Below are 27222 nucleotides of genomic sequence, written 5' to 3'. Positions count from 1 at the left end.
CGCATGATACTGGAAAAGAATCCTTGGGCTTTTTTTCAAATTTGTCTTTTTGCAATCAACTGTTAAAAACTGTCAACATGGTTTTTCTGTAAGTGCACTGACTTTTCAGACTTTTTTTTCCTTTTGTATTGATCACTTTTTCCATCGCTGCGCTAAAAAGATTTCTTGTTTCTTTCTTTCTTCCAGGGTAGCTTGAGAAGCAGCCATCAGATATCTCCTCAGGAATTCCTTGGAGAGCTTAAGTCAGGGGCGATGGACGAACGTCTGTTTGCCTGCCTAGACTCATTGCGGGTGTCCCTTACCAGTAACCCTGTCAGGTACAGTGCGAGCTTATGGCAATGGAATTTTTTTGCTCTATTTAGTTTAAATACCCTTACTATTCCCTATTCCACTATTATTTTCTATAATAATTACACAGTCTAAAGACATATGGGATTGGATTGGATGGGATTGCTAATCATATGACATGCTTTTCTTTTTATTTGTTTACATCTTATTATGCCTGTTTTAAGTTTGTATTTCTTCATCCAAATAACAATTTAAATTTTACTTTACTGTAATGGAATAAAACAATTCCAACAAGGCATTAAACAAGTGTTAAGTAGAAAAGCGAACAGAGCTGCAGCTGACTGCATACTGTGAACCTCAGGGGTTGTGGCTGTGAAGATCATTCCAGAGAGAGGTGTGAATCAGAGCTGTTGCTAATTGAAAATGCTTCATGAGGAACAAAACACCATGGCTTAATAACCATATTCATCCATAATCAACCCAGAGTCTGATTGAAATTGTTTAAACTGTTGAATGTGTATAGTTCCAAAAAGCATAGGTGTAATATTTTGCTTCAGCAGCGTAAGGAACAAAGTTTTAAAATGGTCGATAAGTAGTTTCTTACATCAATGACCCTTAGGAGTCTTAGTTGAGTTAATACATATCTTTTGTCTCTTTATATAGTAACACAGATTATTGTCGAGACATTTTTATCATTGTTTATGCTGATCATTTAAAAATGAGAGCGTAATGTACATTCGAGCTTTATAAGTCGTCCAGCTGTCCGCTACTATAGTTGTCTGCAAGAAAAATGAATATAACTTTACTTCTCCATTAAGGGCTAGTAGTTTAAAATGGTGCATATTTTTTGTGAGCACACTATCACCAACATCTATGTAGTCTAATTAAATCCAGTAGTCCAGCAATAAGTACTACCTGTGAACCAGTTGTTTTAGGTTGTTAAAAGGGGCAATTCCACTGTTATGCAGTTTCAGTGGAATTGACAAGTGAAGTGCCAACAGATAACTCTTCTTTTAAGTAAATGTTGATTGCACAATGTATTTGCTATAGAATATTGACACCACCGACATGTACAGTAGATTTTTAGGTTTTCTATATGCAAAATGGCAACTTGCTTTATGGTACAAAGGAAGAGGAATGCACTTTGATTGAATGATTTGTAGTCTAACTATCGAATAACTAAGTTAAATAAACATGTTTTTTCCTATCTACCTTTCACAATAAAAGCTCTATACATATAACGATAACGTTACAACGCAGAACTGCTTATCAGATAGCATTTCGCTAAAATGCACATTAACAAAACATATTACAACTCAACAAAATATCTTACAATAGCTATCATCAGGTAGCGTGAATGATGGATGGTGGAACAACTGAACTCTAGCGATATTGCCAGGTTGCCAGAGGTAGCCATATTATTACATGTAACTGATTGGATCTGGTGACTGGATAAGCAGCCTGACTTGCTCGATCTACTTGTTCATGTGAAAAATTAACGACCGAAAATATGCTATCACTGTAAAAAAAAAATGCAGTTTCCTTTTGTTGGTAACCTAGCTCAGAGAAAACAGAAAGTGATCCCCATCTAGTAACAATACTGCTTGGCAATCCTAGGGGGCTGGAAACTATCTGCTGACACTTTGGTATTCCTAAAATTAATTTTGTTCATACCGCTTCTCACACAAGCATTTGTTAATGAAAATATTTTAAATATATTGGTAGGTTTTCCATGCAGTGTTTAGAATTATTTTTATAGCAGAAATGCTTAATAAGAAATGCAAATTGCAGTGATGTTGATGGTTGAGGTTTTTAATGTAGTCAATCCCTGGGATTCAAAGGTGGTCATTTCACTGTGTCCCAGTGAAATTGATTGGGCCCCAGGGCACTTTTTAACTATCCTCCTGGAACTGTCCAAAATACAATCTAAGCCATCTTGAAATAAAATTTAAAAAATTGTTTTTCTACATAACCACTAGTTTAAAATCAAAGTGTGATGTTTAACGTAAATAAAACACCATACAAAAGATTAGATGATCAATAACTAACCTTTTTATTTAAATTCATCTGAAAATATTAGAGACTAGAGGTAATTACTTACTCACCCCGCAAATTATGCACTCTTGCAAAGCGAGGAAACGACAAACGACAGACGATGACATTAAAACTGCTTTCGATGAGAAGAAAATGTAGCCGTAGTGGATCCTGAAGAAACATTTTACTGGTCCTCTCTGTCTAAAGAGATCAAATGTTCCTCTCCTGTCACTTAAATTAAATGCCACATAGACAGGCCAAACACAATTCACCTGAAAACAATGCCCTCTTTGCCATGACACAGACCTGGATTAAAATTGGATAAGCATCCCTTTAATGCTTCTGATTTGGGATATATGTTTACTTTTGATTTCAGTTACTTACATTTCTTTCTATGTAACATATCCACAAAAGAAGGTAATAGGCAACAAAACTCTCTCTTTTGACAGGTTGTGACCTCTGACCTTTGGGCTCTTGTTCTAGCCAACATTCCCTCAGTCTTGAATCGGGTCAGGTTCATGCACATTTCATCATCATCACATTTTAATCTTTCTTAATATTATTTTAAGTAATGACCATATAGCCTGTGTAATATCATGAATAATGTATGGATTGTGTATACCGATGTGTGGGGCCCAATCTCCTGGATTTAAAAAAAGCAGTGGAAATTAGAGTTTTAATTTGGCTCTGGCCTAAAACTGCTGCTGTGGTTAATTTTTGGGCTGTGCTTGGACAGAAGCTATCCAGGGTCATGTAGGGTTGGGTTTAAGCCCAATCATAGCTCTAGTATACACCAACATTTCACAGAATTTGTTCATGGAAATTTGCTTCAAAGTCATGAACATTGATGCAGACACAATGCCTTTCTTTTAAAATATTTCTGTCATGCTCTTCACAGCTGATTGAGGATGACTGTGGTCTTGCATCATCTTAGGGACCCTTGCATTGTGTTGTATCCCTGATCTTCTGTTTATAGTGTGGGCTGTTATCTACACCAGTGGTTGCCATCTGTGACCTCTTTCATTTGAAGTTGTAGCCAGTTCTATTTCATCCTTACTAACAACCAGAGGCTGTGCGTAAAGCACTGGACATCTCCACCTCGTGCATGCGCATTTCGAGTACCTAATACCAACATAGTCATCTGTGACCCCCCCACGTGACACCTGGAAGGCTATATCTTCCGTTGTCAACAGAGGATCTGTTCCTTTTCATCTTCTTACTGCGCATGTACCGTGTTGCACTTTGTGCTGAGAACAGCTGAACATTTTCTGAATGAAGTCAAGAATGTACTAATGTGCTGTTGAGTACTAATACTGAAAAAGCTCTGTCCAAATTTGATGAAATCTTCATGTCTCTGGTTAATAAGCATACAGCACTTAAGAAGTTTACTGTCAGAAATGCCAGAACACCATGGTTGGACAATGAGATCAAGGAGCATATGAAACAAAGAGATCAAGTGAAAAAAAAAAAAGATAAGTGGATATGAACATGACTGGCAGGTATATCATAAACTAAGAAACTCTGTCACAAAATAAAATAGACATAAAAATAAATTATATTATGAAAATAGGATTAATGATTTTTAGGAATGATTGGAAGAAATTATGGAATACATTAAATTATCCATTAGGTAGAAACACTAAAGCCACTCCATCCTTTGTAGAGGTGGAAGGTAATTTCCTAACAAAACCAACAGATATTGCTAATTATTTTAATAACTATTTTATAGATAAAGTAGAAAAACTGAGTATTAACATACCAAATATTGATAATAAAATATTGAAATAATTAGCATTATCTGTTGGTTTTGTTAGGAAACTACCTTCCACCTCTTACCTTAGGGCGCGCTCACACTATCCTCCCGGACCGAGACCCGGACTTTAGGGTACTTGTCCCCCCTCCCTCTCCCCCCCGCGCCCCAGCCCTGTTTGTACTCACACTACCAGGGCCTCGGCCAATACTTCTTGCTGTCCATACGCCTTCAAGCCGTAACACGTCACACGCATTGATCGCGTGTGTGTGGCTTTGTTTACAAATCTTTCCACAGACCTCGGAGTTTTTGTGCGTCTTGTCGACTGTTTTTGAATATTTTCATCCGACCAAATCTGCAGTAAACACTCCACCTCCGCATCACACCAACGTGAACCTTTCACCACCATTGTTGTTGTTGTTAAATGTCCGCGCATGGTCCGTCCTTCTATTTACATGTCCGAACAGGCGGACATAACGCTACTGCCGTAGGGCTCGTGCTCGTGCTCGTACACGTGCGCACGCTCGTGCTCGTACATGTGCAAACGGCTCCGCTAAAGCCCACCTCTTTCAAGCGGGCCGTGGCGGCCCAGCTGGCCCGAGTTGAGCGCGGAGTGGGTGCGCTCACACTACTTAAAGGTACTAGACTTTAGCTGAAAAACCGGTTTTGGCCGCGGCCAAAAGGATAGTGTGATCACGCCCTTAGAAAGCTAAAAGGTAAGAGGACATACCATATGACTAATTTGTCTGACTAGAAGAAACTCTAAATTACAAGTTCACTTGTCACAAAATAAACACTTGCTTGAGTTAATGCTACATCTGGGGATATTTATTTTACCTGTTGCTAACCTGCAGCTCTCAAAACTCTTTGAACAACTCTGCATATCTGTCAGCTCCATGTTTCTCCAAGTTGGTGAGACGGGCTTTGTGCTGTCTGTGGTCTTGCCCTTACTGTCAGCAACGTAAGCGAAATACTTCCATATTTCGTTCCGTGTGTTTGTTTTAGCTAGACTGGCAGAGATGGAGTGGCGGGCGACAGCTAATGACCCCTCTGCCTTAAACCGGTTTCCCTCCACATCAGCCCGGCCATTCTCAGCGTCGGCATGAGGGAGCTGCGGCGGTGGGTGCCCCCCCAAAAAGAAGGGGAGAGGCGGTCTGTCCTCCAAGGTGGACAGTTTGGCGGCCAACATTGAGCAGATGAAGTCGCTCCTCCTGGCCCTTCAGCCTGGGACTGGTGGGGGGCTGGCTGGGCTACAGCCAGGCATCCTATTTAGACGACTGGCCGGTCTGTGCACCGTCCCGGCTACATGTCCTAATGAGTCATATGGGATGGTTCTGGACTCTCTTGCTATGAGCTCCTATCTGTCACCTCGGCCCCCATGGGGACAGAGGTCATATCTGTCCATTGGTGTACCGATGGGAACCTTTCCATTCAGGATTTATAAAACCCTAGTTACATTCTGAGCTCCAGTCAGATGGCAGGAATTTGAAATCGTGACGAATTAAAAAAATGTGTTTATTCACACACACACACACACAAACACACACACACACACACACACACACACACGCACACGCACACTCACACGGAGGAATTTCACTGACAATCAACTCTCAAATACAGCAATAGATAATAGCATTGCATTCCATGCCATATGATATTACCAAGCACCTTTCCAAAGCAGGTATGCAACATAACCTGGACTTTTACACAAAGACTCAACTCTCTTTTTCTAGCCGTTTATATTCAGTGTTCGACTGGATAGTTTCATGTTGGTTAAATATGTTGAATCTACCCCCTAAACCATCCTTTTGTATCGTGTGACTTCCCCTTTTCTTACTTCTCTTCCTTTGCCTCTTACTACTCACATCTGTAAATGAAAGTGAGTTAATTTATATGTTGTTAACACAACTTGAATCCTTCATCTCATTGATTTTTACCAGGTCTAAGCGTTCTCATGGCTAATAAAGCTTTCCTACTGCCAGGCTCACCTTCACATGTGAATAGCACTCCCACCCACTACTACTCTCTCCCACCTACTTACACAATAGTGTATCTGTGACGGCACATGGATGTAGGACTAAAGAACAGAGACCTCATTATGTTTTCTAGAACCTCTTGAGCACTGCAACTATGTCTATTCAGCCAAGAGAAAATTGATGTTGATCAATTGATGATGTTTTATGATGAATCACCATGATAAATCCACTTTTTGTGACCCTCTCTTTGTTCTTGATTGCACTATATGACTTTAGCAGACATGTGCAAAGGAAAGATTTGCTTGAGAACTCGAATTAGGCAAACATATTAAAGTGTTTTTCTTGTTAACAGTAAATATGATTACCTAGTCAGTTTAGTCAGTTACCTTTTTTGATAAGACATTGGTTTGACTGCTGCACCTGTTCCAAATATATTGTTAAAATTATGAAGCAAAAAGGAATATAAAATCACAATAGATTCCATATATCAATAAAATATAGTTATTTATGCATTGGTCTTACATAGAATAGGGTTCCAGACTAACTTTTTTCACAAGGAGCGCTGTGGCCCCCCCACTGAAAATTTTAGGGGTGCAACCAGAGATTTTTTAGGGGCACACATGGTAAATCAATAATAAATGCAGAAAGTACAATGTGCTGTTTCAAATTCAGTGTCACATTTTTATTGTGCAGTTTTGAAGACGCAACATCAAAGGTAGACTGACCATCGCTGTCATGAAAGTACAATATTAAAAAATATACCATACACAATATTGAGTCCATGAGAACGAGATGCGACAAGATTTTAACACTATTTTAAAATTTCAGTATTTTCTTGACAGAGGGGTTTGTTTTTAGCAGAGGGCTGTGGTGGTGCTGCAGATGCCATTGCATAGTACTTTCGTTAGGAGCAGTGTAGCCTATGGTACTCACGGAGGTAAAGTCAGTGAATCAGTTAAACACTGTTGATTTCTTTCCATGGAGCTGACATGAAAACAATTTGGTTTAGTAAATTTCTGCCGTCACTCGGCTGGGGAGCTACTGACAGACGGACAGACCACCTGTCCCAGCGCGTCACATACGGAGGCTTCGGGTCCGTCAGGTACTGTGACTATAACTTGTAGCCTGCAGAAGCTCACGTGTTACGTGTTTGTGTTACAGTGCTGACGGCACTATCTTCTTACAGTGCTTACATATTATTTCTGTCTTATCTGTCACTCTGTGGCTGTTTAGCCACTTGCATATTGATATGGCGAGACATCTGGTCACATATGCATGACTAGATGTACAATTCAGTCGCACACTCTCAAATTTTGGTCGCAAAATGTGATAGTCACAGTCTGGAGCCCTGTAGACAGGACGTCAAATGCAGCCGCAAATGTGATGCATTTCCATACACCTTTTTAGAGATGTCAACATAAACATTCCAAATGTGTTCCAATTTACTTCTTGTTGCAGTGTATGTTATATCAGCTAGCAGGAAGATAACAAGGACTAAGGCTGTTGCCTAGCAATGGAATTCAATCAAGAAGGTCTACTATATAGACCTTTTCACGGAATTCCATTGCTAGGCAACAGCGTTGGTCCATGGTAACTTCCTGTCAGCTGATGTCATTAACTTACACTGCAAAAGGAAATAAACTAGGGGACATATAGAATGTTTATGTTGACATCTTTGAAAAGGTCCATAGAACCCAGTGAAGTTGGGCCCTTCTGTGTGGAGTGTCAATGTGGTTTTTGTCAGAGGTCTCCAGCTTCCTCCTACAGTCTAAAGACATGCTAGTTAGGGTAATTGTTGATTCTAAATGTTCTGTAGTAGGTGTAAAAGTGTTTGTTAATGTTTGTCGGTCTCTATGTTTCAGCCCTGTGATAGTCTGGCGACCTGCCCAGGGTCTACCCTGGAGTGACCGTCAATACGATAAGCGGTTAGAGATAATGGATCATGGATGAATACCTGGCTACTTAAGCGCCCCTAAAAGTGTGACGTACATAGCAACAGTCTATGCATACCGACTGCTCTTTATGGGACCCTCACCTGTGAGATCCTTGAGGAAAACATGGCCTGTAGGCACTGGCTTTTGATGAAGTCACCACTGATAAAATGGACAGCCAGGCTCATGTATAATGGCATAGTCTGGTTTGAACATAAATCTGCCTTGGCTAGAAACAGAAGGCCGACAGCGGTAACCCTGTGCTATCTAATAGCCCCATTATAGTCTCAGTTGTGGGATTCATTTGGCATTAAAGGTATTTTGTCTACTACTGTTTTTGAAAGCTGACCACTGTCATTTTCTTGGCAGTGTTGTAGCAAAACATCACTCACTCAATGCCTCAATCAATTATCAGGTGTTTGCATTCTGCTAGTATAGGCTGACAAACCTGTGTTCCCTCATCCTTTTTCTTCTGTCAGAGCAGGCAGGCTGTAAGTAATTTGGTACTTCCTGCAGCTCCAGTGTCACCCTGTGACGCTTGCCTTTGACCCCTGTATATCTTACCCACCTCAGCTATTCTAGCTCTCTCCCTTTTTGTTAAGAGAGGCCATAGCACTAGCACACAGGACCAGCAAGGCTACAGAATGTAATTGTATTAAATAGATTTGACAAATGGCTCTGACAAACAAGTGGAAATTGTTTTTTGATTTTATATTAAAACTGACCTTCAGGTATAAGGCCCCAGATCTATTGTATTTGCAGTAAGGTAAGGTAAGGTACAGTTTAGAATTTTCCTTTCTTACACCATTTTAAATAAACCTTGGATGCTTTTACCATCGCAGATACACCTGTCACCCAAGTACTGCACAAACAGATTCACAATTACTTAAACCGGAATAAAAAGCACACAAATGCTTTTTAAAAATAAAAGAATCATACACTCATTGCCTGCTTTATTGGAGCATCTGTGAAAGTCTAATAAAATCCAAAACAAGGGGAGCTTGGTGGCTCAGTGGTTAGAACAATGTACCAAGGTTTGAAGTCCTTGATGCAGCGGCCTGGGTTTGATTCCCACCTGCAGCCCTTTCCTGCATGTCTCTCACTCCTGTTTTCTGTCATTCTCCAAGCTGTCCCATCCAATAAAGGCATGAAAAGGCCAAAAAAAAACTACCTTATACCTTTACAAAGATAATGAAAGGTATTAATTTAAAGATATGTTTATTGTTGAGGTTGTACATTAGTTTGGAGTGGTGTTTCGTCCATTATAACTATAATTAATGGCTGAGCTGTTGTATTTGATTGAATTGCATTTTCAGGTGTGCATGAAGTGACCACTAAGTGTACATTTTTAAAAACATGAGTCTCCAAAGAAAAGACAGAAATATTTTATTCCCTATTCATGCTCAAGTGGTAGGTTATGTATTCTGTGATCTGAATATTGATAAAAGACTTTGACATGACTGTGGGCTGAACATGGCAAAAAGATTTTAATGTGGTGTGAAATATGTTTTTGGATTGTCTGAGGAAGGCATACATACATGGTTTATATCATGGTATAATATTTAAACGTGTTACATTTTTCTTGCTAAGAGATAATTAAAATTGTTAGTTCCAGTCCTAGTATTGACTTGGCAAAGGTTTATGGCTGTGTTATAGAAAATATTTCTTTTGAAAAAACATGCATTTTAAAAAAACCCAACTAAAATCTTTATACAAAGAAAGATTTCTTTTCATTGGTTAAATACCTTGAAATTACAAGACAAGTGTTGCTCATCAGTCCTCACTGAATTAAATGGCCCTATTTTTATTCTTTTATTCTATAGACTTCAGCTTCCTCCTTCTCTCTGTCTACTGGAGTCAGATAACCAGTTAAACTTGGGATAACATTTTAAAGTAAATATTTTATTTCTGGTTCATGCTCGCTTTAGTGGAGTACAGCACTGCCTGGGAACCTTGGAGGCATTCTCCTGAGACTCTGTTAGAAGTCAAGCTACCTTAGCTGTGAAGTTAGCCAGATAAGGCGCCTCATTTTTCTCTTTGATTTATGACTGCTTTTGTTTACCAGGGAATGGGATGAGGAATTTGTTTTCCTTATTTTTTAATTCTCTCTCTCTCTCTCTCTCTCTCTCTCTCTCTCTCTCTCTCTCTCTCTCTCTCTGTCTCTGTCTCTGTCTCTGTCTCTGTCTCGGTCTCCGTCTCCTTCGGTCTCTCTCTCTCTCTCTGTCTGTTTCTTGGTGTCTTTCTGAGATGAAGGCCCCAGTCAAATATTCATGTGCTTCTTTTGCATCTGTTGATGGTGAGGTGTGATTGCAGTTTGCCTCTAAGTAAGCATTAATTGCAGTTTATTGCATTGTATGAATATCAATATGTAGTTTGCAGCATCTCATTCATATCTTGGGAGACTGACCAATAACATGGAATGATTTTCCAACAAAACTTTAGGCAGTGTTCTCACTAGCCATGGAAGATTGTAAGCAGACAGATTTGTGTGTGTCAGTTGCAGATGAATAGCAGTTACAAGAATCCTATTTCTGTACATTGTCCATCGTATCTTAACTGTGAGGGGAAAATATTACTATTCTGGTTCAGCAATTCAGTGCGGTCTGGTGTTACGCTCATTTATGGTGCTTTCCTTGGTAAGAAAAACCACAGAGTCGATCAAAGCTTTGCAGGTGGTAGAGCTACATTGTGATGAATGTTAACATTGAAGGGACCCAGGCCTTGTTGCACTCTGATACTGTACATGTCATTTCTGTCCTATCTTCATGATACCAAATGACTAATGACAATATCAACATGTAGCAGTTATTGGACATAAATCGGTGCTGCAGTTTCTTACGCAAAGAAATGCTGAGGAAAGTGTTTTCGGAATAATTCACACAACATGGCTCCAAAGACCAAGGACATTCAGGCAGAGAATGTGATTGAAGTTTCTCATTTGGGATGGGGGGGCTAATGAAACCCAAAGGCTGCCAAAGCATGCTAGATTAGCAAACAGAATTAAAATACTAATTACTTTAGAATGTAGACAGACAGCATTTATATGAATACAAACCGGAAGAAACCACTTATTATACGAATATAACGACTGGTTAATCTTTGAAAGTTATTATTAACAATGTTTTGATATTATCAACTTAGATACAACTATTTTATGAAAATAAAAGGTGTTGTGGACAACTAATATATTTCCCTTTCTGGGCGCTCAGATAGTCAATATATACCAGGCCCTTTACTAGAAGCCTTGGGAAGCTGACTCATGTCACCACTATCCCCTTCCACTTTTCGCTAATGTGTTTCAAGCCAGATGTCTTATAAATTGTAGCCGCAGACCCTGACAGTACAGGCTTGATGGTTTCCTGCGCAATAATTCCTGCTATAGACCAACTTGTTATTTTCCTTTGCGCTCTGCCTCAGCTACTGATGATGAAAACCTAGCATGCAGTTGCCGCTGAGTTATGAATTTCAATGAAGCTCATATCAAGACCCCCGCTTTGACTACTCCATAACCAGAATGGCCTGGGCCATGGCCCAGTGAGAAGTGTAAGCTAAATTGATTTTTTTTAAAACATGAGAACCTCATTACTTGGCTACCTTGGCAACAGCCTCCCTGTCCTCATCAGAATGGCAGTGACAGTTTCTGTCAGCCTCCCTTATTTTCTTGACCCTGTCACAAACTCACACACATAGTCATACACCTTGATGATGTAGAGGCCAACACATCCTTGCCTCTTGTCAGCAAAGGTCAGGTAGAATTGAAACCTTGGTAATTTTGAAGTAACAATTCACATTGTGTCTACCATATGACACAAGGTAACAACAGATGGACACATCTGCTCACAACCCCATGCTTCTTTTCAACACATTAAATGCGGATATCAACTTCTAATTTTATGTTGTCACCTTGAGAATTTCTGTAGATTTGATACTGGGAGGCATGCAGCTTGTTGATTAAAAACGCTACAAACCCTGAATTCTAATGTTCAGAGATGTTGTTCAGTTTCAATCAGGAGGGAGGTGCAGTCACTCAGTCTCACATGTTGCCTTTGTCCTTTTTTTTGTTTTACCATACACTAAAGGTGTTCACCTAAACTCACAATGTAATATTTGTTCCTGTTCGTGCTCCTTATTTGAATCAGGCTTCACTTTTGGGGGTGAAAACCTCAGATCTCTGGCATTAGATTTTCCAGTAACTAGGAAAAGTATCACTTAAAAAAAAATCAAAAAAATCTTGATTACCTTTCTGTTTAAAAAAAATGTAAAATTGTAGAATTGTTTTCATAAAGCAAAGGAATATTGCTCATTTTAGTCTATGAACCACTATCACACACAGTTTTCCTTTTCCTTCAATTTTTTTTTCTGGTTTTTGTACTGTATATCCAAATTTATGCATTCTCTCAGAAAAGGTATAAGGTCACTATTTTGTCTTCTGGAAGCTTAACATTAACATTTACATTAACAGAAGCCCTGTTTTCACCATAAGATGGAGTGAAAATGTTCTACTTACACACAAAGAGCAGAAGGAAATTCAGTTCTCCACTAGCATATTTGACGTAGTAGCAATACAAACTTGCTTAACCTTCCTTAAAGAGATACAACTCACAAATATTACTTGCTTTTTGTAAGTATAGCTCATTTTTCTCCGGATCAGTTCAGAACAACGGAATGAAAAACTTGGAAAATGCTTCGCTGGATGTTTACTCTTCAAGATCGCTGATTCGCTCATTTAGCTGTCAATCAAAAAAGGATTCCGCCTCAGAAGAAGCCGAGGGTCTAGGCCAGCCCACTGTCCCATAGACCCTCAGAGAAGCCGAGCGTCCGAGGGGCGGGATAAAGCCCAGCATTTATCCAATGGCCGTCTAGTTTTGCTGCAGTGGAACAACCCGCTCTATGCTTCCCCACTGAAGTCAGTAGAAGCTGAGCGTCCGACTCTGTAAAGCGATTTGACGCTGAGGGGATGAATTAGAAGGAAGTTGCGACAGTTACCAGAATCAGAATCAGCTTTATTCGCCATGTATGTGCAAACATACAAGGAATTTGACTCTGGATTTTTTCCCTCCTCCGTGTACATAAAAATACAAAAAACACAGAAAAATACAAAATAAAAAGTATTTACAAAAGTAGACAAGATAAAAGATATAAATATATATACATGTTTAGTGCAAATGGGCATTACCTGTGATAAGTAGCTGATTCTGAACAAAGGATGAAGGCTTTCTTGCGCGTATTTAGTCAATGAAATGTACACACAGTAGTACATATTTCGCCACTTTTTTTTTGGTGACATTTTAGGGGAAGCTGAGTTTCCCTTGCAGCCTTAGAGCAATCGCCATTGCTCCATCATAATTTATTTTTGTCCTCTGGCCCCAGACCCATTACTCTGCATTGGGATTTTGGTTTCTCTCAGATGACCAATACCAGTGTATTGATACAACCAAAACACATATTTTTGGTTGTATCAATACAGTAGCTCCAGTAGGTTTTTTGGACACAAAACTACTGTATGTGTCCTGATACATAAGTGTACCTATAATCCTGTTTGGTATAGCTGTACAGTACATTTCATTGATATTTACAGTTGTAAATAAATCCATTTACATTTATGCCTACTTTTGGACAGGCATTACATCAGCTTAAGAGTCAGTCTTGTTTGAGACAATCCAAGGACAGTATCTAGATTATTATTATGCATATACAATGAGGAAACGCCAACTAACAAAAGTTACCTGCAAAAATTGGATTAAAAATCACAGATTGCTGTACGTTTTTGCCTGAACATCATCAGTTGCCTAAGAAATGTTTTTTCTTTGACTAAGATGACAAACAGGGCTGTACTTGAGGATCTCTTAGTAATAACTCCAGAATGTTGTCATGTCCAAAAGTCTATTGACTATGGATAGGGTTGTATTGGATATTGATATGGTTATCACTCCCAAAAATTCAGTACTGTGTCATCTATACGATAGTTGATAGATAGATAGATAGATAGATAGATAGATAACTATAGCATTACATGTGTCTGAATGTGCCTTCCATTTGATATTTCACTCTATAATATTATAGTGCAGTTCTTTTAAGGGCATACACTCCTAGGTTTACTACTGCTGCCTTTTTCCTCAACACAAAGTTCAGAATTATACATGTGTTTTGCCTTCTTAAAGTTTTCCACAGTGGCTGATGGGTATGAAAGGGTTCTTGTTAGTTGTCAGTCTTACACTGTTGTGATATTGATTTGATGTTTGTTATTTTAGTTGGGTGCAGAGCTTCGGCCATGAGGGTCTGGGACTACTGCTGGACATTTTGGAAAGACTGCTGTTCAAGAAACAGTAAGTTCATGCATTCGCTCATTTGTGGGCTTGTACACACTCACCTATCTCACTAGACTTATTGATTCAGAGCCATTTATCTGTATTTCTCTATATACAGTAATTTTCTCCCTGCATACAATTTGTTGTCTTCACGCTGTACATTAGAGAACAATTGCTCCTCATTACTATCTTTCTCTGTCCATAGGCAAGAGAAACTTGACAAAAAGAATCAACATAAAGTTGTCCAGTGTCTCAAAGCCTTCATGAACAATAAGGTAATGACAATAGATTATTTTCTGTTAATTTTGGTTTTACAGTTTTGCCTATTGGAAGCTCAGCTTCCCCTGAATTGTCACCAAAAAAAACCAAAACACTGTTGAAATATGTACTGCTGTGTGTACATTTCATTCACTAAATATGCGCTAGAAAGCCTTCATCTTTTGTTCAGAATCAGCTACTCTTCACAGGTAACCGGCGCAACTTCCTTCTCATTCATCCCGCAGCGCTTTACACAGTCGGACACTCATCTTCTACTGACTTCAGTAGGGAAGTGTAGAGCGGGTTGTTCCACTGCAGCAAAACTAGGCGGTCATTGGATAAATGCCGGGCTTTTTCCCGCCCATCGAACACTCCGTGTCTCTGGGGGTCTATGGGACAATGGGCTGGCCCAGACGCTCGGCTTCTGCATGATGATTGGATGAGCTGTCTGAGGCGGAATCTTTTTTTGATTGACAGCTAAATGAGCAAATCAGCGATCTTGAACGATAAACATCCAGCAAAAGTTTTTCATTCAGTTGTTCTGAACTGATCCAGAGACTTTACCGATCCCCAGCAACTTTGTCTTTGTTGAAAACGACTAGCGTTGTGTTTGGCGACCCTGTTCTGTCACTCTGCGTTCTCTTTCCCAACGAGCAGCGGCAGCTGCGGAGCTTCTCCTCCGTCACGATCACTCACACTTTACAATAGCCTGGCCCTTTAAGCCGCCTAGGTCTGCTGGCCATTGAGAGGACATTGGTCAAGTCCCTGGAAAAGACACCTAGTTGGTACGAAATGGTCACAGATCATTTTCTTGAAAAGGAACGAAGGGTAGAATTTACATATAAATTAACAAACAAACACACATTTATGATGTAGGCCGGAAAAATGAGCTTCCCCTCCTTGAAAGACCAGCGTCCACCACTGGTAGGTAGCTATGCTAACGTTACTTACATGGTGATAGTTGAAGTTTTTCTTGCAAAGTTTGCATGTGACCTTCAAATTAAAGCCCTCCAGCCTTTTAAGCCAGCCACCGGTAACATAGATTTTCACTTAATTTTGACAAGACACGGCTCCAGATGTTTGTTTTTTTTCCCTGCAAGCAATAGACCAATGAAATTTTGGTGTGCTAAGGATTTTTTGGTCCACCAGTACTTCGACTTTATGGGTGCAGCCCTAATAAGAACAAATGAATACCCCCAATTCACATAACAATCAATGTCTCTCAGTTTCTCTGTTATTTTGTTGTGTTTGAATGTCACATCTCAAACAAAGCAGTGATGAAAAATCTACTGCAGGTCTATTTGACTAATATTTACAATTCTACATCTTTATTTGAAATGCAAGAAGATCCTGAAAAGTAGACTTTAGTTATGGATTTAGTTCCTTGGATTTTGGGACTATTTGGTAGCAGAGCCCTGAGTCTGGGCAGTAGCCATAAAATGGAACAAACAGCCCTTTAACACAAATTAAGTATTTTAAAGGCAATTTACCTACAGTGTAGAAGCAAAAGAAAAAAAATCGGAAAGACATAAAAGGTCAGTGCGATAAACCAAAGTCGTACGGGAACTAACATTAGGGGTCTCTCGCTGACTTAATATAAGTCATGTTGTTAGATTTGGTTCATTTTTTTTGTCTTCAGACAAGCTGTCATACCAATGTAGCTTGCCCCTTCATGTACCTGAAAGTACACTATTACACTGTCAGTCATTTTGGAAGCTTTTGATTTAAAAAAAAATTTTTTTTAGTTTACTTATGCATCTTAAGTTGAGCAAAAATAATTTAGCGAAACCATAAAATAATATGATCATATTCTGATAGAATGATTCCACTTAAGGTCGGTTTATATTAATAATAATAATAATAATATATATTAATATTGAATTATCGCCCAGACCTAAGCTCCAAAAAATATATTCTGTTGAAGTAGCTTTATTTCACAATGCTTCAGCTTTTCCACCTTGCATGCTATAAAGAAAGAAAAAAAATCTTGCCACATGGAGCTAAAACCCTACGGAGACAGATATACAGGCGCTCTGGCACAAAGTGTGCTGTAAGGTCTCATGTAATCCTGCGTCTCAACAGGAGCCAGACGCCAGCATTTACCCGTAGGCCCCTTTGTCAGCCCAGACCTTTCCCTGGCTAGAGAGGCATCTTGGGATAGGATGTACCCACAATGCCAAGAAGACAGGTGTTCTCTGCCAGCTGTCAGTGCAGGCTTTTTTTCCCTGGCTTCCTACGTCAGTTCATACAGTTGCATGTTTTTTGTTGGCTGTCACCAATGGCATAATGATGTAATACTTAAAATGACCACACTGTGAAACTGCCCTTTGAACTACTTAACTATATCGAGAAAACAGATTTCCCCAATATAGATTAGATGCAACTACATAGTTACTATAAATATATAATATAAAGCTCTCTGCTTTTACTTCTATTTTATTTCCGTTACTTTTTGACTAATATTTTGGGCAGTATTTACACTGTTTCTGCTATATACAGTACTGTGTATTTGAAAAGGGTATTGAGGATTTAGAATATCTGCTATATTTTCCAAAGTATAAAGACACCTACTTAAAACATTTAAAAACAGACCAGACATGTGTTTGAATAGACCAATTAGGTCCAGTAGAGTCAACTACTCTTTGCAGCATGAACAGAGGATAGACACAGTTAATCTTTTTTATATTTCTGGAAATTCAGCAACCACTGGCTTTTTCAGTACAAAAACCTTTAAGGAATGTCCATGAAGCATGTCTTGTGAAGCCATCAATTGTACAAACAGGTTATGTGTATTTATGACAAAGTAAGCAAATAATTTATTTAAAATGTATTCACACATAAGTATTCAGATGCAATAGTACAATAGTCATATAACTTGGTTAGCCTGCCTGCCTGCCTGCCTGCCTCCCTCTTCGGATGTATAAAGCCCACATCAAACAGGCAAACAGAAGATATGATTTGAGCCCTCAGTAATGCTTGGTGTAACTACGAGGTCCACAAAAGCAACTTGTAATTGTTTTTCCAAAGAAAAAAAAAGGCACCACTTTTTTGGCAAAATAAAGACCCCTTTTGTTGCTGTACACAGACTTAATTACATGTAAGGTATTATCTCTTCTGAAGATTTTATTTTCCAACACAATCCAACTTTGGTAGATTGATTTTTTTTCTTGACAAATTAACCACAAAAAATAAATTAACCAGAATTCTCATTCTTCAGCCGTGATTACAGTTCTGAATCACTGAACTGTTATTCATCGTACAATGCTGTTATCTCATGCCAGTATTGTCTTGACAGTTAAATGCACAATATTGTTTTTTGTAATGATGGTATTCTTGCATGACTGTTTTTTTTTCTCTCTCTTTGTTGGCTTTTGTGTACAACATATGTTAAAACTGAAAAAGCAGAATCATTCTAAATCATTCTAATTTCCCAGCAGCCAAGTGCATTTGTGCAATAAATTGTGCTGTGACAGGTCTGAATGGCATTGCAGGGAACTAAAATCACAGATAACATTGAGTCTTACTTTGGTCAGACATTTCTTAATTTGGAGAGCAGGTTAATATACCGAGTTTGAATTAATCTTGTGTTGTTAAGGGTAACAAGATTTGTTTTTTCTGTTTCACAGGACATTGTATTCTTGCAAATTGGGAAAATCACAGCATATCATGGTATTTATGTTTTGTGTTTGTGTTTACTGCAGTACGGCTTGGATCGAATCTTGGGGGAGGAGAAAAGTCTTGCTTTACTGGCAAGAGCCATTGATCCCACGCAGTCTGCCATGATGACTGACGTGGTAAAGCTGCTGTCAGCAATCTGCATTGTGGGCGAAGAGAACACGTATGTTCTTGCTTTATTTATTCAACTGATCTATGTCTTACTGCTTTTCTGATGTTGAAAGATGATATTTCTTGATTTGACAAAGCAAGTCTCTCTTAGTTTGGCCTGATAACTACCCTTTATTATTATCAATTAAAGTCAAAGAGTTATACGATAAAAGGTAAAGTATAAAATAGCCAACAATTTGCAAAAGGCTGAACTGCCGCAATGTCTCAGAATATATCAGAATACAATAAATATTCTGAGTAAGGGAAAGAGAGGCCTGTGATTTTATGAGATCCAGTGTCAGTCTCAAAAGAACACATCACAAAACTCGTTCAAATGTATATGGTATATTGACTATGTATTGCAAGAGTCGTTCCTGGTGGAGATAAGGTGTTATCCTTGTTTTGGTAAAAATGCAAAACATGTTTGCAGGGAAAATAGGTTGAGAGATTTAAAGTGACTGCAGTGTCTTGTTAGATATTACAAGTAAAATGTTATGCGTAATATATACACACATGTTGCATCTGGTCTTAATTAGCTAAAAAAAGTCATTTACGATGCACTTCAAGTGTAAGATATACAGTAATAATATATCCAGTTTAACTGAAGATGATTTAGTTCTTGCTAATTAATTATTGAGTTAATTATACACTTCATTATTTTGAAATTGTAATCGCCATCTTATTCAAGGCTTAAGGCACATGTTACAGTACAAAAGCCCATCCGCTAAGGTCATATTGACAAAAAAGGAACTTTGAATACAGAGGAATAGGCGACAGTTCATGGTCCAAATCCATTTTTAAATGAATGTAGGTCTCCATTTTCTCCCAATTGTTCACATATGCGTTTCATGTTCTTATTTAGTTTGGAAAAGGTCCTTGAAGCCATCACCACAGCAGGAGAATGGCGAGCCATGGAGAGGTTCAGTCCCATTGTGCAGGGACTACGAGACCGCTCGGTTCAATTACAAGTAAGTTCAAAGTACATCTACTGTACAGTCATTGATGCCTTGCTGTTTCCAGTTTTTCTGAAAATTAAATATGGAATGGCTTTGAGAAGTTGATTGTTTAAAATATTACAACCACTTTGTGGGCAGGGGTCTCTTAGTCACTTACACATTATTTTGTCTTTAAAGTTTCTTCAGTCACAATGGTAACAGAGGAGCTTTTTTTTATATTGCTTGTTTTGATTTATTTATTCATTTTATTCTTGTATTATTCAGTGCCTAGTGTTTACTTGCTGCTCTTGGAGCAAATCATTTCATGTGTTAGTGTTGGTTAAGTGCCATTAGTTTGGCTCATTTGGCAGATGAAACCAGCAACTCCAACGTAACAAGGCAGTCGAGAATCTGTTAATCTGATTTTACTATTTGAAATAATGAACTAATCTATGAAGTTATTATTCGATCGTGTTTTCAATTAAGATAAAGATCTCCCATGGGTTGCAGTTTTGGTAAATAATAACCTTCACTGATGATACACTTAGCATTTAATTTACAGAAACATTTAGTACTAAGGTGTAAAACAAGCTTTATTGTAATTACTGGACAACCAGAAATTATTTAATAGTACAAAAAACCCCACAGCAACAAGGACAAAAAAAGCAAACACAATAACACAAAAAAATAAAGAAACTGTCCCCCTCTCCTTTTCCAAACTTAATATATTGTGTTTTGTCTATATATATTAAGGTTGTCACAATACCAGAATTATAAACTTCGATGCGATATTAATATATAAAAAAAAATCACCACTGGTACTTTTACCGATACCATGTCAAAAAAAAGTCCTTGGCACACAAAATAGGATCATTTTTCTTGTTACTAAATTAGAAATAGAAATTAATCACTGAACACACACCAACACATAGTTGTTTTCCTTCCCTGTTGTTTCATCTGTGCAGCTTTAGGTTGCTTTTTTATGGCTTCAATACTTTCCATACTATACAATATATGGTAACAGAGGAGCATTTATATATTGCTTGTTTTTATTTATTTATTCATTTTATTCTTGTATTACTCAGTGCCTAGTCTATAACCTTGTCTCCACTTCACCGGTCTTCTCTGCTCTGTGCATGTGTGTGGAGAAGCTACAGGCAGACTATTTAACATGAATACCACAGAGTTCTGCTCTACAAATGTGAAAAAAAAAGCCAGTCTTCTATTAATACTTTTTATGGTCAAACACGAGAGCCGCGAATATTAATGGTCGTGTAAATTTTAGCAGCAGTGCTCATAATTCTGCAGCAACTGTGCACGAGTTACAGCAGAATGTCCAGAGTTTTTTTCAAAAAGCCCAATAATTGTGATGGAATGGAAGGACAAGAAAATGATACTGATAACTTAGGCTACATTTTTGGTCGCAGTGTTTAGTGTCCTCCCCAGTCATTGCTGTGAAAAATCATTCATCTCCTTCGTGGGGTGTTAACATGACTAGTGACCGCTTGGTTGGTGTCTCTTTCATCTTTTCTCTCCATGCCTTATGAATGCATAATCTATAAGCTTGTTCTGAATATCTTCATTATTAAAAAATGAAAATGAATGAATGAATGTATGAAAACTAAATATATCTCAATATCATTAAAAAATTAAAATGACGGATAATAATAGATTGAGACAGAATCTTTATGATGAGAAAGTAACGCAACCCCTGGATGTATCCTCTCCCTGCTGATACATAAACCAGAGATATTGCATATGGGCTGCTTTAAACAGGGACGAGACATCGGTTTGTGTCACAATAATGCAAGTCATGATTAAAGTATGTTGTTTTTAATTGGGAGCTGAGGGATGTGAAGACAGCGATCATTCATCCAATATCTAAAACACACATACTCACAAGATAAGCATAAAACTCTAGAATGCATTACCATTTGCTCTTTTGGTTGTTTCATTTACTCATCTAAATGACCAATGTTAAACTTAATTAAAAGAAAGTATCTTCTTTGCCCCTCTGTAGCATTTTCTGTAGCATTCAGTTAGCTGTAACTACCTTTGACATGTGCAAAAGAGAAACACTTGAAGAGGGTGGAAGCAGTACTAGAGGAAAATAGCGAAGAAAGGAATTGATATCTTGTTATGACTTCCTACTTCTCATACATAGCACAGTTTCCTTTTAACCCCATGCATTATTAAAGTACAGATAGTGTTATCCTATCCATGGCACTATGTGGCCAAAAGCTCTCTGTCCTACTTGACTACACTTAAACACAGTCTCCCCTGGCAGCCTTTGGCTCTGTAAAAGTGTGCATTTACAGAATACGTAAAAAAGATGGCCAAATTTTTAAGGTCTGAGTGTCTTTACCTGTTTGTAATTGACTTTTTTCTTAGGACAAAGCTTAGGCTAATTTACATATTAATTATTAAAATATATGATGAGCTGGAATCAAATGATAGACTTGAGATTCTAACATAGCATCTATATTATGATGTTTTACTTATGAAAATGATTTAAGCATTGCAGTGATCTTTTTTACTTCCCCTTTGTCTCTTTGTTATTGATTATGTGTCTCCAGCAAGTTTCAACTCTCTAGTCATTGATTCAACTTAAAATGAATTTGTGTATACTGGAACCAAAGAATGTGTATGCTTACGGTAGGAAATCATTTAAATAATTGTTATGATGTTGAAATTTAACAGTGGTATTGTTTTCGTGACTGCCATTGCACATAGTAACATGTAAAGACAAAGGTTTTGTGACCCTTTGTAATGCTACCTATCTGTATTATCCTCCAAAAGCCTCCTGTGACGCCAATGACCGTCGTTATAACCCAGTGGAGCACTAACGAAGTTGAAACCAACTTCCCACCAACAATTGTCACTCCAACGACTGTTGTTGGCACTTGGAGCAAAAAGGGTTCCAGTGACATCATCAGCCTTGTGAACGCCCTCACTCGAGGTTAAATAACTGGATCTCCATAACAAACATTTAGACCAGTCCCAGCCTGGGCAGATGTGTAAATTAACTAATGAAGCCTCTTGGATGAGAGGTGAAACCTCTTCCTAGACAAACAACCAAGTCCAGTCGCTTTTGACTTAAATGTCTTTGCGGATAACGATGGCCTGGACAAATGAGAATATTTACAGGCCTATCTGTATTACAATATTAAAATTTTACTTGGAAGACTATGACAAAAATAGGTGATTGCTATCAAATCGACAGTGAACCTGGAGACATCTGAATATCCTTCCTTGGTTCTAGCATTGCCATACCCTCTTTTCATACATGAGTGGGTTGCTTTACTGATCAATAATTGATTTTTTTGTCTGTTTGCCCAGCTAGTTGAAGAGTCACAGGATGCAGGGGTCCCTGTTCAGTAAGACAAATTCATGGGGGAGTGAAAAAGGGCTTCCAAAAGAGCAAGTTTGCCCTGAAATTGACTTAGTTTTTGTGTATGGGTCTCCAGTTGTTGCATTAATATTAAAACCACCCCCCCCCCCCCCCCACCCAAGTTGGTGACTGGAGAAAATAGACATGCATTAGTTATGGTCCTCTGCTTCCAAGGGACATAACTCATTTGGAATGCATGCCGGCATGCTTTTCATCAACTTCTGGAAGAAGTCAGTTATCTTTTTCTCTGATTCCCTCTCTCATTCTCTCTCTCTCTCTCTCTCTCTCTCTCTCTCTCTCTCTCTCTCTCTCTCTCTCTCTCTCTCTCTCTCTTTGTGTTGTGTACCCTTCATGTTGCAGGTGGCATGCATGCAGCTCATCAATGCACTAGTAACATCCCCTGATGAGCTGGACTTCAGGCTGCACATCAGAAATGAATTTATGCGCTGTGGCCTGAAAGAGATATTGCCGGTAAGCGTGCGCACACACACACACACACACACACACGATATAAACACACACTCACCTTGTATTAATATTTAAATGAGTTGTCCATTTCAGTGAAATATTGTAGATTTGCTCCAGCAAATAATTTATGAAACACAGAAGAGAGTTTGCACGTCCTCTGTCTGTGCCAGCACCCAGAACCAATGAAGTTTCTAGTGCCTTGGTAAATAATCTTTATATTAGCTTTCATACCATCTACCTAACATGTTTATCTGTTGTAAACACTGTTGCTGTAGCTGCCAAGAAAACAAATAAATTATACTAAGGAGCAGGTCCCCACACCTTTTTATCATGATGAGTAATAGTCTTTCCAATGAGCTTCTTGTCTTTACTTGAGCTTGATGCTTCCCTTTTGGTGCCCATATCAGAGAGGGTCTTCAGTCTCTCTCTCTCTCTCTCTCTCTCCTCTCTCTCTCTCTCTCTCTCTCTCTCTCTCTCTCTCTCTCTCTCCTCTCTCTCTCTCTCTCTCTCTCTCTCTCTCTCTCTCTCTCTCTCTCTCTCTCTCTCTCTCTCTCTCTCTCTCTCTCTCTCTCTCTCTCTCCTCTCTCTCTCTCTCTCTCTCTCTCTCTCTCTCTCTCTCTCTCTCCTCTCTCTCTCTCTCTCTCTCTCTCTCTCTCTCTCTCTCTCTCTCTCTCTCTCTCTCTCTCTCTCTCTCTCTCTCTCTCCTCTCTCTCTCTCTCTCTCTCTCTCTCTCTCTCTCTCTCCCTCTCTCTCTCTCTCTCTCTCTGATTTGTTTTGCTTAATTCTTTACCCCTTTAATCTGTTTTACCTTTTCTTCGTTTACCTCAATCCATCTGCAGCAACTGATAACCATCAGGAATGAGGCCCTTGACATTCAGCTAAAGGTATTTGAGGAGCACAAAGAAGAGGATATGATCGAGTTCTCTCATAGGCTGGAAGACATCAAGAGTGAGCTGGAATATCCTTGTCATTATAGCAAACAGAAGAATGAAACAATTCTGCGTCTTTTTCTTGTAAATGTTGCTAACATACATTCATTTGAAACATTCAGCTAAGCCCAGTTATTTCTAAATAAAGAAAATGCTTTCTTTCTTTTTTTAATTGTATTCTTTTTTCCCCAGTATATTCTTCTTTTTTATGTGATAATGCAGTGTTTTAGTTTACATCCTTGACTCTCTGCACTGATGTGGGAGATGTATTCAGTATTGTGCAGAGCATGGTGAAGGACAGCAGTGCAGAGCCCTATTTCCTCTCCATACTGCAGCACCTGATGCTTATACGTAATGACTACTTGGTCAGGTAAAAATCAAACACACACACACACACACTCACACGCAGTTTTTTTACTTATTATTTTCTGACTTTCTATGATTTGTATTGTTTTTTAATCAACTCTATTCATTATCTCTCTTATTGCTGTTATAGACCAGAGCTCTTCGTTATATAATTCATGGTCTGTGTGATAACAATGGTGACTGACACATAGCATAACTGTACACACGAGCAAAGGTCTAAGCAGCTTTTGAACACTGGTAAAGATGTACACTGGTGAAGAGCTTATGTTTTGTGGAGGTCTCACTTCTGCCTTAAACCCTCTCAATGACATTGGCTAACAAAGAGAATGTTGTCTCTTTCATCTCCAGCCCATCTACAGCAACCATGGCTCCAGAGTATTTCTCATCTCCTATTAATGGTACTTTTCAAAGGCGTATTTTATGTTGGTTCACTCACAGCTGGGTGTGAGTTAGTTTGATCAAAAGATGCAGCTCTAATCTGAAGAATATAAAATACATCACCTGCAGTTCTCTCCCACTAAAATCCCCACCTAAAGTGTCTTACACTTGCTCTGTCTGTTTAGTTAGCTAGTTCTTCATTAGAAATAATTATGAAATGTTAACAGTGGTGTTAGGACTGGCAACATTGCTGCAATCTATTTTGTAAGCAATACCAGCATTAGACCATGTCGTAACAGCACGCAAGCGTCACATTGATGCTCTTTGTCCAAGCTTATAAACAGAATGTGTGGAACAAGCTGTTATATATGCCCTTGAGAATGTTATCCGGCCCTGTTTGGCTATAACACATTTATTTAGGTTTTGTGGTAAAATGAGGAGATCTCTTATGGATAACTCCTCGTTTCAACCTCATGAATCAGCTGTTCTTCGTCCATCTCGGTGTTTTCAACACGTGCGAAAGGAATAAATAGAAATGGGCGTTTACATTCCAGCAACCCCACTGAACTCGTTGTTACCAAATAACCAAGATAACCATGGTAACCAAAATACATTCATGTCAAAATAAGCTACGGAGCGATTGATGTTCCATTGCAGCTACCCAGCGGTAATAGCATTTTTTTCAGGCTCAAGATTGGACAACATCTTCGTCTTTGTCTGATTGGCCAGTTAGGGATAAAATGAGCGGCCTGTTGTTTGACATGCTCTTGACAGCGCTTCAATGTGTTTTTGCGTTTTTATTTGGACGAATACTAGAATAAAAAACCCTGTTTACAAAAATAACAGTGTACGTGTGGACAAGGCCTTAGAAAACATGTATGCATTCAAAACAACATTTTTTACACTTGAAACAGTAAGTATTGGAGCTGAGGTTAGCCATGACTTTTGTTTTTCAGTTTTGATTTGCATTTGTTCTTCACAATCAAGTGAGGACTGTTATCCTAAGGGCAAATCACTAGAACACATTATTGTACACACTGTATATATGTATAAAGGGATTATCAAAAATGTGACAATTAAACATAGTATGTGTTATGGTACATATAAACACATGGTTAAATAGTGTAGATCATTGCATATTCCTCCCTCATTCTTAAACCATGTGTGTAGCTCTTCACACTCTTTAGTTGGCTTCAAGTATTTTTCAGAATACATTTGCAAGTTTTCCTCAGGCAGTTTGTGTCCTTGATATAATAAATTTCCACCATTGCCACGTAAGCCATTATATTGAATGTGATCATCTAATGCACTGCATCTCTCCTGAATTACCGGTGTAGTGATCTTTAGTTATTTAATTCTTGGTATCCTTGATGTAGCATATATATTCCCCTTTTACACAGGGCTCCCAATGTCACAGCGTAATGAAAGGAACACCAGCAGCTTGACTGACAACATGCTTTATTCCATTTGATTGTCAATATTTCCATCTTGTTCAGACAATGATTCCAACCATCAAATCATAGACATGGTACTCATACTATCAGATCATGTCTTTTTAGGAAGAGGTGGAATAAGTGTCCCTGATTTATTGCTGTTGTAAGCCTCAAAGTATAAGTTAATGATCTGGTGTAGAAGGGATTTGGACTCTCAGCGGCATAGTTGTAAGATAATGAGCAGATCAAAAAGGGACTTCCCTTTAACTTGCAATAGCACTCTGGCTCCCAGCGTTACATGTCATCTGTTGTTGCATTATAATATCTCCTTTCTTATTCTGGCATGCCCCATTGTTATTCTGTATTAAATGCATTCAACAACCATTTGAAGCAATTTAGCTGCAACGCCTCAGCACAGTATTCCCATTGTTCAGTGCCATCAAAATTGTTCATATTTTAATGTGTAAGTGATGTATACATTTTTAAAGTTTTAGTAATTCTAAAGAAACCTAAAGACCCTTAACTTGTGAAGGTCACAATTTGTCACAATTATTCATTAATTTTAGGGACTAAATATTTTTATTGCATCTTTACATTTAATGTGCTGCATTCTTGCTATTTACAAATGTTTGCATTATAGTAAGACTTAAAATACTTCACTTGAATTCAGTGTATCTCCTTAAAACAAAATATTTAAAATTGTTCCAAAATGGACTAACTCTTTTGCCCGTCTGCTCTCTGTGGTATAATACTCTCTGGACTGCTACCGCAATATTCCGGAAAGTTTTTCACAGGCTGCCACTGCAGGGTTAGGATGCAGCAGCCTCTCTCAAAAAGTGAAGCCAAAACATGTTGATCGCCCCCTGGTGGCTGGCTGTTTAGGAAATGCTTGATTTGATATTGAACGGAAGTTTCCACGAGTGGAGCACACATTTTACATTTCAATATT

The 27222-nt window shown here is 38.5% G+C and overlaps 1 protein-coding gene across 1 annotated transcript in view; it reads left to right on the top strand.

Annotated features, from left to right (window-relative positions):
• The window catches only part of LOC310951498 (protein diaphanous homolog 3-like), a 176826-nt gene that overhangs the window by 17724 nt on the left and 131880 nt on the right, over positions 1-27222 (top strand). The window contains exons 5-12 of the mRNA XM_083919754.1: positions 187-317; positions 14234-14308; positions 14496-14565; positions 18250-18386; positions 19236-19341; positions 23060-23170; positions 24007-24125; positions 24350-24466. Of these exons, the coding sequence (XP_083775880.1) occupies positions 187-317; positions 14234-14308; positions 14496-14565; positions 18250-18386; positions 19236-19341; positions 23060-23170; positions 24007-24125; positions 24350-24466 (866 nt within the window). The remainder of the gene's footprint in view (positions 1-186; positions 318-14233; positions 14309-14495; positions 14566-18249; positions 18387-19235; positions 19342-23059; positions 23171-24006; positions 24126-24349; positions 24467-27222) is intronic.

The sequence above is a fragment of the Echiichthys vipera genome, assembly GCF_963691815.1.
Source record: "Echiichthys vipera genome assembly, chromosome: 1".
NCBI lineage: Eukaryota > Metazoa > Chordata > Actinopteri > Perciformes > Trachinidae > Echiichthys > Echiichthys vipera.
This window is presented reverse-complemented; position numbering and strand designations above follow the sequence as displayed.